At 40.9% G+C, this 14,454-nt stretch overlaps 1 protein-coding gene across 1 annotated transcript; it reads left to right on the forward strand.

The window, feature by feature from the left end:
* Positions 1–325: 325 nt before the first annotated feature.
* On the forward strand, positions 326–13,506 carry gclc (glutamate-cysteine ligase, catalytic subunit). Its single transcript, XM_069658460.1, has 16 exons — positions 326–928; positions 1,973–2,085; positions 6,386–6,568; positions 7,010–7,123; positions 7,349–7,407; positions 8,342–8,478; positions 8,659–8,733; positions 8,972–9,088; positions 9,414–9,552; positions 10,079–10,191; positions 10,300–10,392; positions 10,481–10,585; positions 10,686–10,767; positions 10,860–10,969; positions 12,540–12,660; positions 12,760–13,506. The coding sequence occupies exons 1-16, from the start codon at positions 779–781 to the stop codon at positions 12,939–12,941; spliced, it is 1,893 nt and encodes a 630-aa protein (XP_069514561.1). The 5' UTR covers positions 326–778; the 3' UTR covers positions 12,942–13,506.
* Positions 13,507–14,454: the final 948 nt, after the last annotated feature.

Consider the following 14,454-nt stretch of genomic DNA (forward strand, 5'->3'; position numbering starts at 1 on the left):
TAATTTAGAAAAGTTAAATGCATAAGCTTAGATTGAAAAGTGAAATAACTTTCACCTTTGCCCTTTAATACTCGACTTTATATAAGTAAACTTGAAATACCTGCTAAAATGACTTTGTCGTTTTCGATGGCATGAACGCGGAATCACTACCTGTTGTGATTGACAGTCTAGAGGGAGGAGCGGAGCAGCGAAGAATGCTGAGTCATAGTGACGTCACCCCGCTCTCTGCTCCGCCTGACGGCATCACGTGTGTGAAGCCAGGAGGAGGGCGTTTATATGTACAACACACAGCCCTACTCTGGGAAGCAGACTTACTTGCCATCAACCGGCCGACCTACTGGTTCACTCAGCTGTCATTCCATCACAGAGCTGCACATTAAACAGGCTCAGTCTGTGGTCGTTGACGGAGACGAGGCTAGTGGGAACCGATCAACCCGTTTTTTCGGGGACCAGCCTTATCATCTCTCGCGTGTGCTTTACAGAGCTAACAACACATTAGCAGGTGATGAGCAGGGGCCTGCGTCTTGTGGATGCCCAGCTAAGGTTACCGACAGGGCACGCTGCTTAACAAAACCACGAGACCTTTCATCAGCCAGTGAACCTCTCTGACAGCACCCTAAGGATCCAGACTCCACCGTTAGTGTGTAACGAGACTTCATGCTAGCTCTGCGCGAGTTGGACAAACTAGCTAGCTAGCTAACGGTCGGCGTGCAAGTTTATATAAGCAGCAGCCAACAAGCCACCAGCCGTTAGTTTACACTTCCAGCCTGTGTGTGCGATGGGTTTACTGTCACAGGGGTCTCCACTGAACTGGGAAGAAACCAAGAAGTATGCCGACCACATCAGAAAACACGGCATCATCCAGTTTCTCAACATCTACAACAAGGTGAAGGAACGGCAGAGAGATGTACTCAAATGGGGAGATGAGGTAAGAAATGAGTTTCATTGAGTTAAAATGGACCAACATGTGGGAAGTACTGTTCTGCGGTATTTGATCCGTCACTCATGATGGTGGTGCATGATGCAATAATGGCCTTTTATTAGATATAGATATGGAAATTTCCTTTAATCATCCCAAACTGAGAAACTGTGACGCTACAGCTGCAGCAGGTGATAGGACATAGCATAGGAAAAATTAATACACAATAAACTCAACAGTAATATAATGAAATACAAATACTTTACTGCAGGAAAAAATATAGATATTCAGTTGCTTAAATATTACACAGCTGCATATAGATGTTCATTTTAAATATTATCAACCATCCACTTTCCTTGTTACTGTCCACAATTAATAATCCAGGAAGAGCTACAATAGAATAGTCCGTGCTGAGTAAATAAAGTGCAATAATGGCCTTTTGTAAGATATAGGAAACTAATGCACTGTATCACTGCACTTAAGGAAAATCTGCATAATTATTCACAATCTGGAATTTAAACAGCTGCTTATAAATGTTTATTTTAAGTAATAACAACTGTTCAGTATCTTAGCAACTAAATACAAATAGCAATAATCCATGCGGTGCGACAAGAAACTCCTTGTTAAATACACAGAGGCTAAAGCTGGCTGTAGATTAAAATATGTGGACCTGGTTGTTGCATGTTGAGACATTTGTCTTTTATTCAGAACTTCCCACACAGTTTGCACTTCTAGTTTTTTGTCACCCCCAGGTCCACGAAACTTCAGTGTGCTACAGCTTGTTCAAAGTGTTTTCATTTCCAACAATGTGGAATGCTGTTGTTATAGATTAATCCCTCTTTCAGACAGGGGATTACAGGGTTGCAGAGTCAAAGTCAAGGAAACATAACTGATGAATTGGAATTGATGGCGTCCCAGTGTGATCTTGAAAACGTACACTTTGAACCGTAGTCTAGCGTGGTTTGAAACAACCTAAGAAGAGTACATTGAAAGAAACAGCAGTGTATTTATATTGACAATGTGTCCTGTGTGTTTTTAATCATTTACTTTAAGGTTGAGTACATGTTGGTGGAGTTGGACGACAAAGATGAAAAGGTTCGGCTTGTGCTAAACGGTGGAGATGTTTTGGAGACTCTCCAGGAACAAGGAGAAAATATAAACCCCAAGTAAGTGCACTCTCCACGGAATAACAAAACAACAGCTGGATATGTCACAAACACACGGCCATCTTTGTTTTAATTAGGCTTTGTTTCCAAACACATGTTTTTATTGTGTAAGGACATTCTTGGTTCAGGTCAAAGTTTTCTATCTGCAGGTGATCATGGCTTACAAATATTCTGTTGAACTTGACCACAGAAAGATTCCTTATCTGAAAGACATTTAATTAATGCCACACCTCAGACACCAACAGTTGTGTCAGTGCTGTGGTTAGTTTGTGGTTTGTTGTAGATCACATCGAGCTGCTGTGTGGCTGGAAGTGATTTCAATACATTCTGGTAGAATAAAATCTTAAGAGAGGCAAGACTAGACTTACACTGATAACACCTCTTCTTAGGTCTTGATAATCTTGTTTGACTGGCATCTCAGTGCTACAAGAATTCAAACATGAAGTATCAGATTCGTGAATATGATCTCAGATGAGCTGCACGAACTATTTCGGATCAGTTCAGGCTTGTTTCTGCAAAATGTTAAGCCCACGTTCCTCTGCTGCTGCATAATCATTCTTGACCATGTTGACATTTCTGCTTTGTTCTGGATGTTTTGGAGCATTTGGTCCAGTAGTTGGTTACTTCTGGCAATTTATTTCAGTGGCTAAGTCCAGGATCATGACATGTATAAGCTCTACTCGACTTCAGTAGGAACGCTAACAAGAGCCTACTAGAAAAACTTTAATGTGGCCTTTACACAAGTTGTTAAAGGACAAATCCACTACAAAATGGGATATATTTGTTTGATCTGTACCTGATTTTTTGCTTTTTCTCATATTAGCTTTTTTTTTTGTCATCATGTCACCTTATCAGGCATCAAAAAAACACCAAGGAACCAATTTAGATGATAAAATCAGATGTTCACACTCGGGTTAGAGTTCATTTGATACAGATACCAGAACTGAAATGAATCCATTATTTCTGGAGATGTCCAGATACCACTTTTACCTTACCAAAATGATTCCTATACTTAAGCTCTTTTAACATTGCGGTTCCGCCACAGCACCGTAACGAAGCTCCGCCATCATGCCGCCTTCGCCATTTTACATTGGACCAAGCCCTGCTGACGTAAAGCCGCCTCAGTGTGTGTTTTTACATAGTGTTCCAGCGTTGCGGAAGCAAAACGTGCTCGAGGTGTAAACAAACAGAGTGAGCTTCAAATACACACATGGCGCTGTTCCGCCCTGCCGGCTCCGCTGTTTACACAGACGCCGTTTTGCCTCTGTTACTACCTCTGATGCCTGCTCAGAGGCAAAACGACTTTGCCCGACCATTCTACCTCCGTGTGTTTTACATAGAAGGCGAAATGTAACGGAGGCGTAATAATCCCACCTTGATCTGGCAGTGTAAAAGGGGCTTAGACTCAGGTATTTGGCTACACCTCAGATAAATGCTATACAAGTATATTGTTGGAAAAACAACTGATTGCTGACATTTTACTAGCTTTTACTAACATTACAATCTCCGTAGCACTACACTGTTATTGCTTGTTATTGTCACAAGTTGCTTTTTGGGGGGATTAATATGTGATTGGATCCATGCATTGATAAGTATACCGTATTTTATGCAGGATCAGTATTGGAACAGCTCGAGATACAGCCTAATATGCATGAATCCAATACATAAGCCCTGCAAAAAATGTACTTGTCTTTTCTCCACAAAACATTAACCTACTCTGCTCTAATATGTATTATGGCTGCCACCAGCAACTACTGTTTTACAGTGGAAAAGAACAACTAGTGTCAGGTAAATTACCTTGCAGCGATACAAAACAAGCAGATATTAAAACATCAGTCAAAGTTAGAAAAATGTCCACAATCTGTGTTTTTCCTTTAATAATATGTATATTGATTTAAAGCACTGATAGTGGAGGCGTAGTTGTTATCAGCAAGTATTCAAGTCCAGGAAGCAGGAAGGGAAAAAATTATATCGAAACATCTCTTGTTATAACGAGTGATGAGGGCTCACCGATAGCTTAATTTTAAGCTCTCACAAGTGAAAACTTTCATGATATCCTGGTGAAGATTACAGCATAGGCAGGCAGCATCCCCCCGCTGTCAGTCACCCCCGTATCACTGTGCTACACTGAATTTGCCTACAAGCTTATATTCTGCTTTGAAAGTCAAATTCTGTCATATGACAGCGGACGATTGACGAAGCTGTTTGTGCTTTTGGCTCACATGCACAACGACCACCAGTCAAACCAGTTTTTAATTAAACACCATTTTTTTCTCACAAGTTGGTGCCTTTAAAGACAACTTTTCTGTCCTAATGTAATTTATACCCACTCGTTAATCACATATCAGGCCCGAACTAGTCATTGCAGCGTAAGAATTTTTATGGGTGTGTCTTTGACCGCTTTAGACACCTGGATTTTAACCTGTGACAGCTCCCTCTGGCTCTGAAAGCTCAGATGGGAATGTCAGTCTACTGAAATTTACAGATCTGGGAATTTTTCTAAGAGTTGAAAGTGGTCCTTCCTGACTACTCCCCCTGTTCCTGCTACTAAGGAGTCTGCCCGTATCGTGACACTGCTTCCCTGTAGAGATTTGATCAAAGTAATGGGACGTGATCTTCCTCAGCTGATGGTATTCGGAGTCTGTTCTCTCATTCACACAGTCAGTTATTGAGCGCTGTTTTCCAGACTTTTATTTGTCTTCCAGTGATAGTGCCCGCTGTCTCCCCGAAGGGGTTTCAGTGCAGCTTTGGCCTGTTGTACCCTCTCCTCCGTTTATACCTCAACACAGCTCTGTCCTCTCTGATTTAAGCAACATCTCATACAGAAGCATCATAAAACACAAAAATAAGGTATAACTGCACTTTGGCCTGCAGGATAAAAGGAACATATTTAAGATCTGTGCTAACATTGTTCAGTATTGCGATATCAATGCCATGCTTGCAGGAAAAAAACAGATATTGATGCGTGCAACTTTCTGCTGGTCATGTTTCACACGGTACCTGTGCTTGTAATACAGCAGCTCATCTTAAACTAAAATAATTCCACACCACAAGGTGTCTTCTCTTCTTCCTCAGACATAGTCCTAGCTGAACCAAAATCTGGGGTAGCTTAAAGGGATATTTTTTTTTTTAATGGGGTTGTATGAGGTCCTAATCAATAGCAGATGTACTACGTACAGTAGATAACAGTCAGCACGGCCCCTGTTTGGAGAAGCTGGTCGGAGTCCTACATGGAAGCTAAGCTAAGCACCGCTGCAGACGGGGCCACGAGTACCAGGCACTTCAGCCACTTAAGAGTCCCACATATAAACAGACATTTCAGTTAAAGTGCACGCTGTATTTAATGCTTTAGTTACCGCCTCACCTTAGCGTCAGACAGCCCTGTACTGCACTTAAACTATTATAAATGTGCAGCTACTGTCTTGGTTTGACTATAACAACAAGAAACACTGTGTATTATATCTTCAACTCTAATGCTGCACCCATTCAGCTGACATGACAATAGTGTCAGTAAATAAGAAAGCAATAAAAACAAGCATTGTTCAAAATGTAAACAAAGGTAAGAACACTGACGCTCCTGCACAACTCTTACAGCCTTAAGGCACATCATTTAAATTTTGACTGCAGTATGCACAAATGAGTTTTTAAAACACTTTAAACTGGCGTTCATCATCTGCCAGAGGTAAGAGCTCATACTCAGAGTGTAAAACATGAGATGGGTCAAACAATGTTCTCTGTTTGCCTTACACTGCTCATATATCTGGATAACTTGTAGATTCAACGGAAAGTCGTCTGTTGAGATAGATCAAAATAAAGACCTCTAAAGATCTGAGAAGTTTAAGGTGATTGGATTATATTTCGCCTCAGGACTTCTGTCAGTGATAACAATCAGCTCTCTCTGGGAATGCCTGAACTGTCGTAGCATTTCACTAAAAAGAGGAATTCTCTGCAGGCGGTGTAAATGTGTTTGTACAAGCTCCCGAGTGTTATGCTTGCTCGCTGCCCATGACGTCGGTCTAAATCTGTGAAGCCGACTTCACCCAGGGGAAATACCAGCGGCAGTGGGAATAGTAGAGCTGATGCATTCCGCATTACTGCCCCTCTGTCGCACACAGCAAAGAGCCTCTCTGGAGCACAAATATGTTGCGTCGGTTCGCCCCGACATGCGATAAAGCCACAGTGGTTAGCTGATTTAATCAGAAAGGTGAAACTGAAACCACAGTGTTGTCTTGATCGCCTTCTTCCATCCTGACTTATGAAAGCAGAATGTTTACAAAACACTTCTTCCTTATTTCTGCAGCCACCCCACGCTTTGGAGACCAGAGTATGGCAGCTACATGATCGAAGGGACTCCAGGGCAGCCGTACGGTGGGACCATGTCAGAGTTTAACACTGTGGAGGGAAACATGGGGAAGAGACGACGAGAGGCCTCATCGGTCCTGAACCAGAATGAAACGCTCTGCACCATCACCTCATTCCCAAGGTACTTTGATTTTAGTTCAGAGGAAGCAAAACAAAACAAACTGGGTCCAGCTTGAGCATCAACATTGTACATTTCAATAAATAATTAGAGCTGCAGCAATTGGTCGATTAACTGATCATCCAAAGGACAGTAAAGAATTGAAAATGACTGATTTTTTCCTTCATTTTTTTGCAGAAATTATAATTCTATCTTGCGCAATTTGAGGATTTGATGTTTTTATCTGTAATATATGAATAAAAACGTATCTAGTATATAAAGTAAATGTATTTGAGTTAGGGACTGGTGGTGTAAAAACATTTGAATATGTTAGATTTCTGAAAGTTATTTGCATTTTCTCTATTTTTACACATCTTTTAAACAAAAAATGGCATAACAATTGTAAGTAGTATTTGTTAGTAGCAGCCATCTAATAGTTTTGTATGTTTTGCCTCCTCTTTGTAGGTTAGGTTGCCCTGGTTTCACCAAACCAGAGCACCCGCCGACCCCTGTTGAAAAGGGAGTGTCAAAGTCACTGTTTTTCCCAGATGAAGCAATCAACAGACACCCGAGATTCAGGTAAACTTCATTGTTTTAACTGTGTCGAAGCATGCAGCTGGTTAACAGATTTTAAATAAGAAAATGATCTTAGTTTACTATTAAATTACTGGATTATTGACTTTCGAGCAAAAACTGTGAATACAGAAATAAGTGATTAAAGAGGCTTTAATTAAATCAGTGTTAAAATCAAAACCATCTTTTGGTGTGTGCGTGCATTCATCTGTGTGTGTTTGTCTTTTTCAGCACCCTTACCAGAAACATACGTCACAGAAGAGGAGAGAAAGTCGCCATTAATGTGCCAAGTAAGTTTGAGTGTAATGAAAGGCTTTAACTGTTTAATTAACTTGTAATTATTCTTCACTAGAACTTTTTTTAAATTAAAAATATGTCATATTTAAATTAAACACCAGCTCCAGTCATGTTTTCAGACATATGAAATGCTCAGCTTGACATAATAAAATCTGATATGATTCTTCTGCAAAATACACCGAAGTGGTTGCCATAGGTTGCACATAATAACATAGCGTCATCCCGTTCATTAACGGGATTGGCTCCTTAGGTTTGTGACATATCAAACCTGCCAATCTGAAAACGTGTTGTTCAGCCTGTCCCCAGGCCCAGCCATGGAGATGACTGCTGATGTTGTCCCTTATAGCACATGAAGAACACCACATGGAGATGTTTACAAGGTTAAACACTTGATGTTCACTGGAGGGGGTCTTTAATTGTGATGTGTCATTCCTTGAAACATATTATTCCTCCGCAGTAGTTGCTGCAATTTGGGCTTTAATTTGAAAAGTAAGCAGAGCTGGTCAGCTGCTTAACGGTCACACAGCAGCCTGCGTCAAAACAATGGACAGAGAGACATCGATCACATTAGCTCTCCTGCTAAAGTCGCCCTCTTATCTGCCTTACCAACATGAACACACACTTTGTCCTGGACTGGAGTTTGCAATTAAGCAAACAACAAATTCACAGGGGGAAGCACAAAAGCCGATTAGCTGCCTAGCTGCAGTACATGCAGCTATGCAGTAATTAGCATGTAAACAAACCTACAGATCACACGACAGTGGCATAACAGCTATCGGATGATGTACAACATAATACACTTTTACCTGTAGTTCATTAAGGTATTAACAAGGCTTTAAAAAACATGCCAACATTATTTTTAGGGTATTTTTGTATGTCAGACTTCACGGAAAAATAATGACTCCTACTTTCCCTTTTACGTTTCAGTTTTCAAAGACAAGTGCACTCCATCTCCGTTTGTGGAGGAGTTTCCTGAGGATGACGGTGAAGCAGCGAGGGCGGCTCTGCCTGATCACATCTACATGGACGCCATGGGCTTCGGCATGGGCAACTGCTGTCTGCAGGTACTGAACAAACTGAGTGAATCCGCAGCCTTTCAGTGCCTGACAATCCCTTTGTTTTCAGACATGATGTAATAAGGTTAGTTTAACCTGGACTATGTAGACTTCTGTGTGACTGCAGCTTTACAGCCCCAATAAGTGATTTATAAATGTACTTCAGTCTTTTTTATGATGCTTCTTCAGGTGACATTCCAGGCTTGTAGCATTGATGAGGCAAGGTACCTTTATGACCAACTAGCAACATTCTGCCCTATAGTGGTGAGTAGATCAATAAACTATGTGTGTTTTGATCATTTACCTGACCTCTCCCCCTGCTGGACTGTTGTATAAGTAATTATTAATTAACTCCATCATATATTAGTACATTGAGGATATGATTAAGCTGAAAACAGATTGAATATAACAAACTTCCTGTAATCCAAATACAGAGAACTAAGATTAAATATCTTTGTTATTATTTCATAAAACGCATCAGAACACTGTTTGCTCTTTACAGATGGCGTTGAGTGCAGCCTCACCCTTCTACAGAGGCTTCGTGTCAGATATTGATTGTCGCTGGGGTGTTATTTCTGCCTCGGTGGATGACAGGACACAGGAGGAACGTGGGCTCAAGGTGAGCAGGAAGAGCCGGAACATCAGGTCCTTCGGATGCTGTCGAATTAGTTTTTTTGGAGGTGGAATGTGCTTTAAGCTTTTATTGTTTTTGGGTGGGGTTTTTTTGGGTGTATTTTTTTATACATTTGATTTTAAGTTATTCATTTTTTATGGATAATACTACTGTGACCTCTAAATTGCTTGTTTGCATCATAAAGCAAAATCATGCAGTTTGATTTCACATAAATTCATCTAAAGCAAAAAAGCAAAAGCACCACCCAGATATCAAAGTAAAAATGTTTTTATTTTGAATTCAATCTATTAAAATGACTTTTACTTTGCAGCCGTTGAAAAACAACAAATACAGGATCTTCAAGTCCAGATATGATTCAATCGACAGCTACCTGTCCAGCTGCAGCGAGAAGTACAACGACATCGATTTGACGATAGACGAGGAGATCTACAAGCAGCTGCTCGATGCAGGTACGGAGATTAGGAAAATGGGGGTTCTGATTTGTCTTAAAGGGGCCACATCTTTTTAAATGGATATTCTCATATTTTCATGGGTTTCACATTTTTGTGTGTTTCATGTTCACAGTGAAAAAGTGAAAACTGCATAATTCTGTGTTTTTCCCAGAATGACATGTTTAAAAAGGTGCCCGTACATATTAGGCAGAAAAACCGATCCTAGAGCAGCCATGTTTTCTACAACTTTGGAGTGACAGTGCGGCGTGTCTAACCTTTGAATGGCAGAGTGGCTTGTTCGTTTCAGGACGAAGGAGAGGCTCCGAAAAATAGTTAAAATTAAAATATGTATACAATTTTGAAAACAAAACAGACGTAACCAATGTGATTTAAAAACATGTTAGTAGTTTCTACAGTAGTAGAAAATTGATGGCATAGCTAAAATGCCACCTTTAAAAACAAATATATTAACAATGCCGTCATCAATAGACAGAGGTAGATTATTGGACAGTAAGTAAATTAATAATCAGCTTTCTGTGTGTAGGAATTGACAAGCCGCTGGCCCAACACATAGCACACCTCTTCATCCGGGATCCACTGTCTGTCTTTGAGGAGAAGATTCACTTGGATGATGAGAACGAGTCTGATCACTTTGAGGTGAGGCTTCCTGTTCTCCTCCAGCGACTTCTTATAAGACGTTTAAAAACACAAACAGGTTTCACTCGAATGTAGACAAATATTTCATTCAAACATGTCTTCTTGCAGAACCTGCAATCGACTAACTGGCAGACGATGAGGTTCAAACCTCCTCCTCCAAACTCTGATATCGGCTGGAGAGTTGAGTTCCGCCCCATGGAGGTAAAACCATCCGCACCATGACATGACTTTTATTTCTAAAACAGACAAAACATGATCGTAAAGTTTTATTTTTGGTTTTATTTTTCAGGTGCAGCTGACGGACTTTGAAAACGCTGCATACGTCGTCTTTGTCGTCCTGCTCACCAGAGTGATCTTGTCCTATAAACTGGACTTCCTGATCCCTTTGTCGAAGGTACAAACAGCATTACAGCTCAGGAGAAATGATTTTCATGAAGCTGGACATTTGGGTCCTGATGAGGAACTTACAGGCAAAACTCATATCTCTTTTTTAGGTTGATGAAAACATGAAGGTGGCACAGAAGAGAAACGCTGTCCAGGAGGGCATGTTTTACTTCAGGAAGGATATCTTCAAAGGTCGGTGAAACTAAAGGTTTAACTTCACGTCTATCCTAATGATGAATGCCTCAGATAAGATTAGCTGATAAACTTTTATTGTCCACCGACAGGCTGCAACCCGGGCCTCGATGGCACTGCTTCTGCTCAGAACGGCTTGGAGACTGACGGCACTAATGAGGACTACACACTGATGAGCATTGACACCATCATCAATGGAAAGGTGATTATTGTCTTTCATTTGATGACTCTTGATGCTGCAGTTGTGGCTCAATGGATGGCAATGTTTATCAGCCGGTTGGTCCAACAATTGTGCAGATTATAATCGCTCAACAACCGTAAAATGGATTACCATGGAGAGTCGTTTATGGTTCCAAGAGGATGAATCCTGCTGAATTTGGTGATCCCCTGACTTTTTTTCTATCACTACCAAGAGGTTGAAATTTGCGTTGAACATCTGGTTCACTTCAGGATTAAATGTAATTATTTTGGTGACACCCTGACATTTCACGTGGCCTAAACTCTATTTTTTCTGTAGTGCTTAACACATGCCAGCACTCTTACATGATTCATGCTTTTTTACAGGTTACCAAATTGCAAAAACTGTTCCCCACCAGGTTCTTTTTTCTCAGTCTGACATATTTGGAATTTCTTATAGTTACAATAAGTCCAATTTGTGAAAAGAGCTACAGAAAAATGTTGGCAAAAAGGTGGTGAGGCAACATTTGCCGTCAGTCTTATCTTAATTAAAACTAATAGATGTGATTCAGTTAAAATTAGCCTACACCCTCTTTTGACTCCCTAACAAAGGCTTAATTTTTTAGGTCTAGATGACCGTACCATGTTGAGCCTCTTTAAAGATATAATCTCCAAGATTTCCATTAAATAAATGTCTGTTAAGTCTCTATCTATCACCGAAAGAGGTAACATAATATTGACTGATGAAAGCCTTTGCATTTGCAGTATTTAGTAGAATTACAGAGTGGGTGTCTGTGGTGACTTTCGTGGAAAAAATCACCAGCTGCGCCCAGTTAGTGACGCGTTTTCCATCACCCAGCAGTGGTTGGTCTGCCAGAGAGGGTAGGCGGAGCTAAGCGGCTGCTTTTCTGGTCTTTGCAAGTGTTGCGAGTAAACAGTAATCTACTATGTCTGAACAAACAAAGAAAAGATGGATGACTACAGATACAACTTCAACAAGAAGTGAAAATCCAAAGAAAAAGAAACAAACTCGACGCTCAGATGAAGCAAACAGTCTGAAAAGGAAAGCGACCGTCAGCCAGGAAAATCAACAGTTACAACCGTACCAACTGTGGATGTCTGGTTATCTAGGACAAATGCGCCCGCAATTTCCTTTTATCTCCATTAGGTGCCGCCAAATAGGACAAAACTGAGATCTTAGAGATTATATCTTTAATTAGTCAATAAGAGAGTGGTTGGTGTTTTGTTGTAAATTGAAAAGCAACTCTTTTCTTTACCTCTTTTGATCCTAGACCTTTTTACCTGTACCATGTGGTTTACATTTTTCATGAACCACTAAAAAATACTTTAAACAAAGGTAGCTCATTTAGGCTTCAAATGATGTGCCTACATCAGTGTTTGTATGAGCTTGAACACTCCCACGTTGGAATAATGGGAGCTTTCCATTTCTTCCAGTTCTGCCGACATAACATAAATGCACTTTGTCAGTGTTTAGCTCAAATTACAGCCGTCTCAGCGCATCATCTGTAGCCATTCTAGTGACTGTTTTGATCAAGGTGTCTATTAAATACTGCTGTTCTTTTTTTAATCACCAGGAGGGAGTATTTCAAGGTTTAATCCCGATCCTAAACTGCTACCTGGAAAACATGGAGGTTGACGTGGACACCAGGTGCACCATTTTGAATTATCTGAAGCTCATCAAGAAGCGTGCCTCAGGTAAATTCTTATTCAAGTTTACGTTCACATAATCAAAAAGATTTTCTCTTCATTCATCTTCAACCGTGACTCTTACTTTTTTTTTTTTATCTGAACCAGGCGAGCTGATGACCATGGCCAAGTGGATGAGGGAGTTTGTGGCAAAGCATCCGCAGTACAAGCAGGACAGCGTCCTCACTGACAAGATCAACTACGACCTCTTCAGAAAGTGCGACAAGATCGCAAAAGGCGAAGAGCAGTGCCCCGAGCTCATTGGAAACCCAGTCAACAGGTTCAAATGAGAAGCACTGCAGGAATGCATCAACACTATACAAACTCGCATGTAAAGAAAGACCAAATGGCTCAGAACGAAGCGGTCCAATTAAAAGAGAATGCTAAACGGCACGTGTGTGTTGTAAGAAACGCACCTGCATCAAATGTATGTATATATACTGTATGAGATTTTTATGATTACAAAGTTATTTTAATAGGGTTAAGACATGCAAAAGGTTGTGTAATAGAAATCAGATGTGTATTTATTTTTCTCTGGAAATTACGGCTCTGTGTGAGAATGTAAATGTAGCAAAGAGATGTACAGTAGTCTGCTTTTAATCGTGTGTTCTGTAAATACTGTACTTCTGCTCTTTTAAACATTAACATGGGGATTTGTTTTTTTCCTGCTGGTTATGAGCTTTTCTTTGCTTTCTGTAGATCTTTTTTTTTTTTTTCATCTGCATTTTAAGAGAAATGTTTGCATTACATTGTAGTGGGACCTTGAGGATAGTGTTGCATTCAATTGGAAAGAGTGAACCATTGTTTGCAATTTGATGCTGCTTAACAATAAATCTGTAAAACAGTAACAACCACATCAAATGTTTTACAGAATGCTTTTTACTTTACTGAGTTGAAGCAAAGCGATTTAACTTGAAGATATGCATTTATTAACGGTCTTAAAATCCTTCCAACGCGCCACATTGGAAGCATTTTGATTGACACGTCTACAGGAATGCCTGCAGTCAGCACATCGATCATCTGAATGTTGAATAGCAGCTGGAGTTGCAGAAACTCATGCCTCAACGGCTGAGACTCATGTTCCACTTTCCAATGTGTTATAAATAAGCCACTTCATGTTCCTGGAAAAAGTACATACGAGTGCTGTAGGATGTGGAGACACTTAGGATCCTGTGGCAGACTTCGCTCCTTAAATTACCCCCAAAGAGGTCAAAGATCAAAGACAGCTGAAGCTGGTATAGCTTGTCTCTGTTAAAAGTCTAACCACTTTTTAACCCTTTCATTATCTAAAATACACTATCAAAAATATTATCAGGCTAAGCAAGGTGACCCATGTGCCCCTCTCCCCAGCAACATTTTCCAGTTCCTCCTGGGGGAGAGGCGTTCCCAGGCCTGACGAGATATATAATCCCTCCAGCGAGCTCTGGGTCTGCCCTGGGGTCTCCTCCCAGTTGGACATGTCCGGAAAACCTCAAAAGGGAGGCACCCAGGAGGCATCGTAATCAGATGCCTGAACCACCTCAACTGGCTCCTTTCGGTGCGAAGGAGTAGCGGCGATACTCCGAGCTCCCTCCGGATGTCCGAGCTCCTTACTCTATCTCTAAGGCTGAGCCCAGACACCCTTCAGAAGAAACTCATTTCGGCTGCTTGTATCCGCGATCTCATTCTTTCGGTCACTACCCAAAGCGCATGATCACAGGTGAGGGTTGGAACGTAGATCGACTGGTAAATCAAAAGCTTTGCCTTCAGGCTCGGCTCCCTCTTCACCACGACGGTCTGGTACAACGCCCGCATTCCTGCTGA

This window comes from Semicossyphus pulcher, unplaced genomic scaffold (assembly GCF_022749685.1).
Source record: "Semicossyphus pulcher isolate SPU_LCO1_2020_fin unplaced genomic scaffold, fSemPul1.0.p SCAF_12, whole genome shotgun sequence".
NCBI classification, from domain to species: domain Eukaryota; kingdom Metazoa; phylum Chordata; class Actinopteri; order Labriformes; family Labridae; genus Semicossyphus; species Semicossyphus pulcher.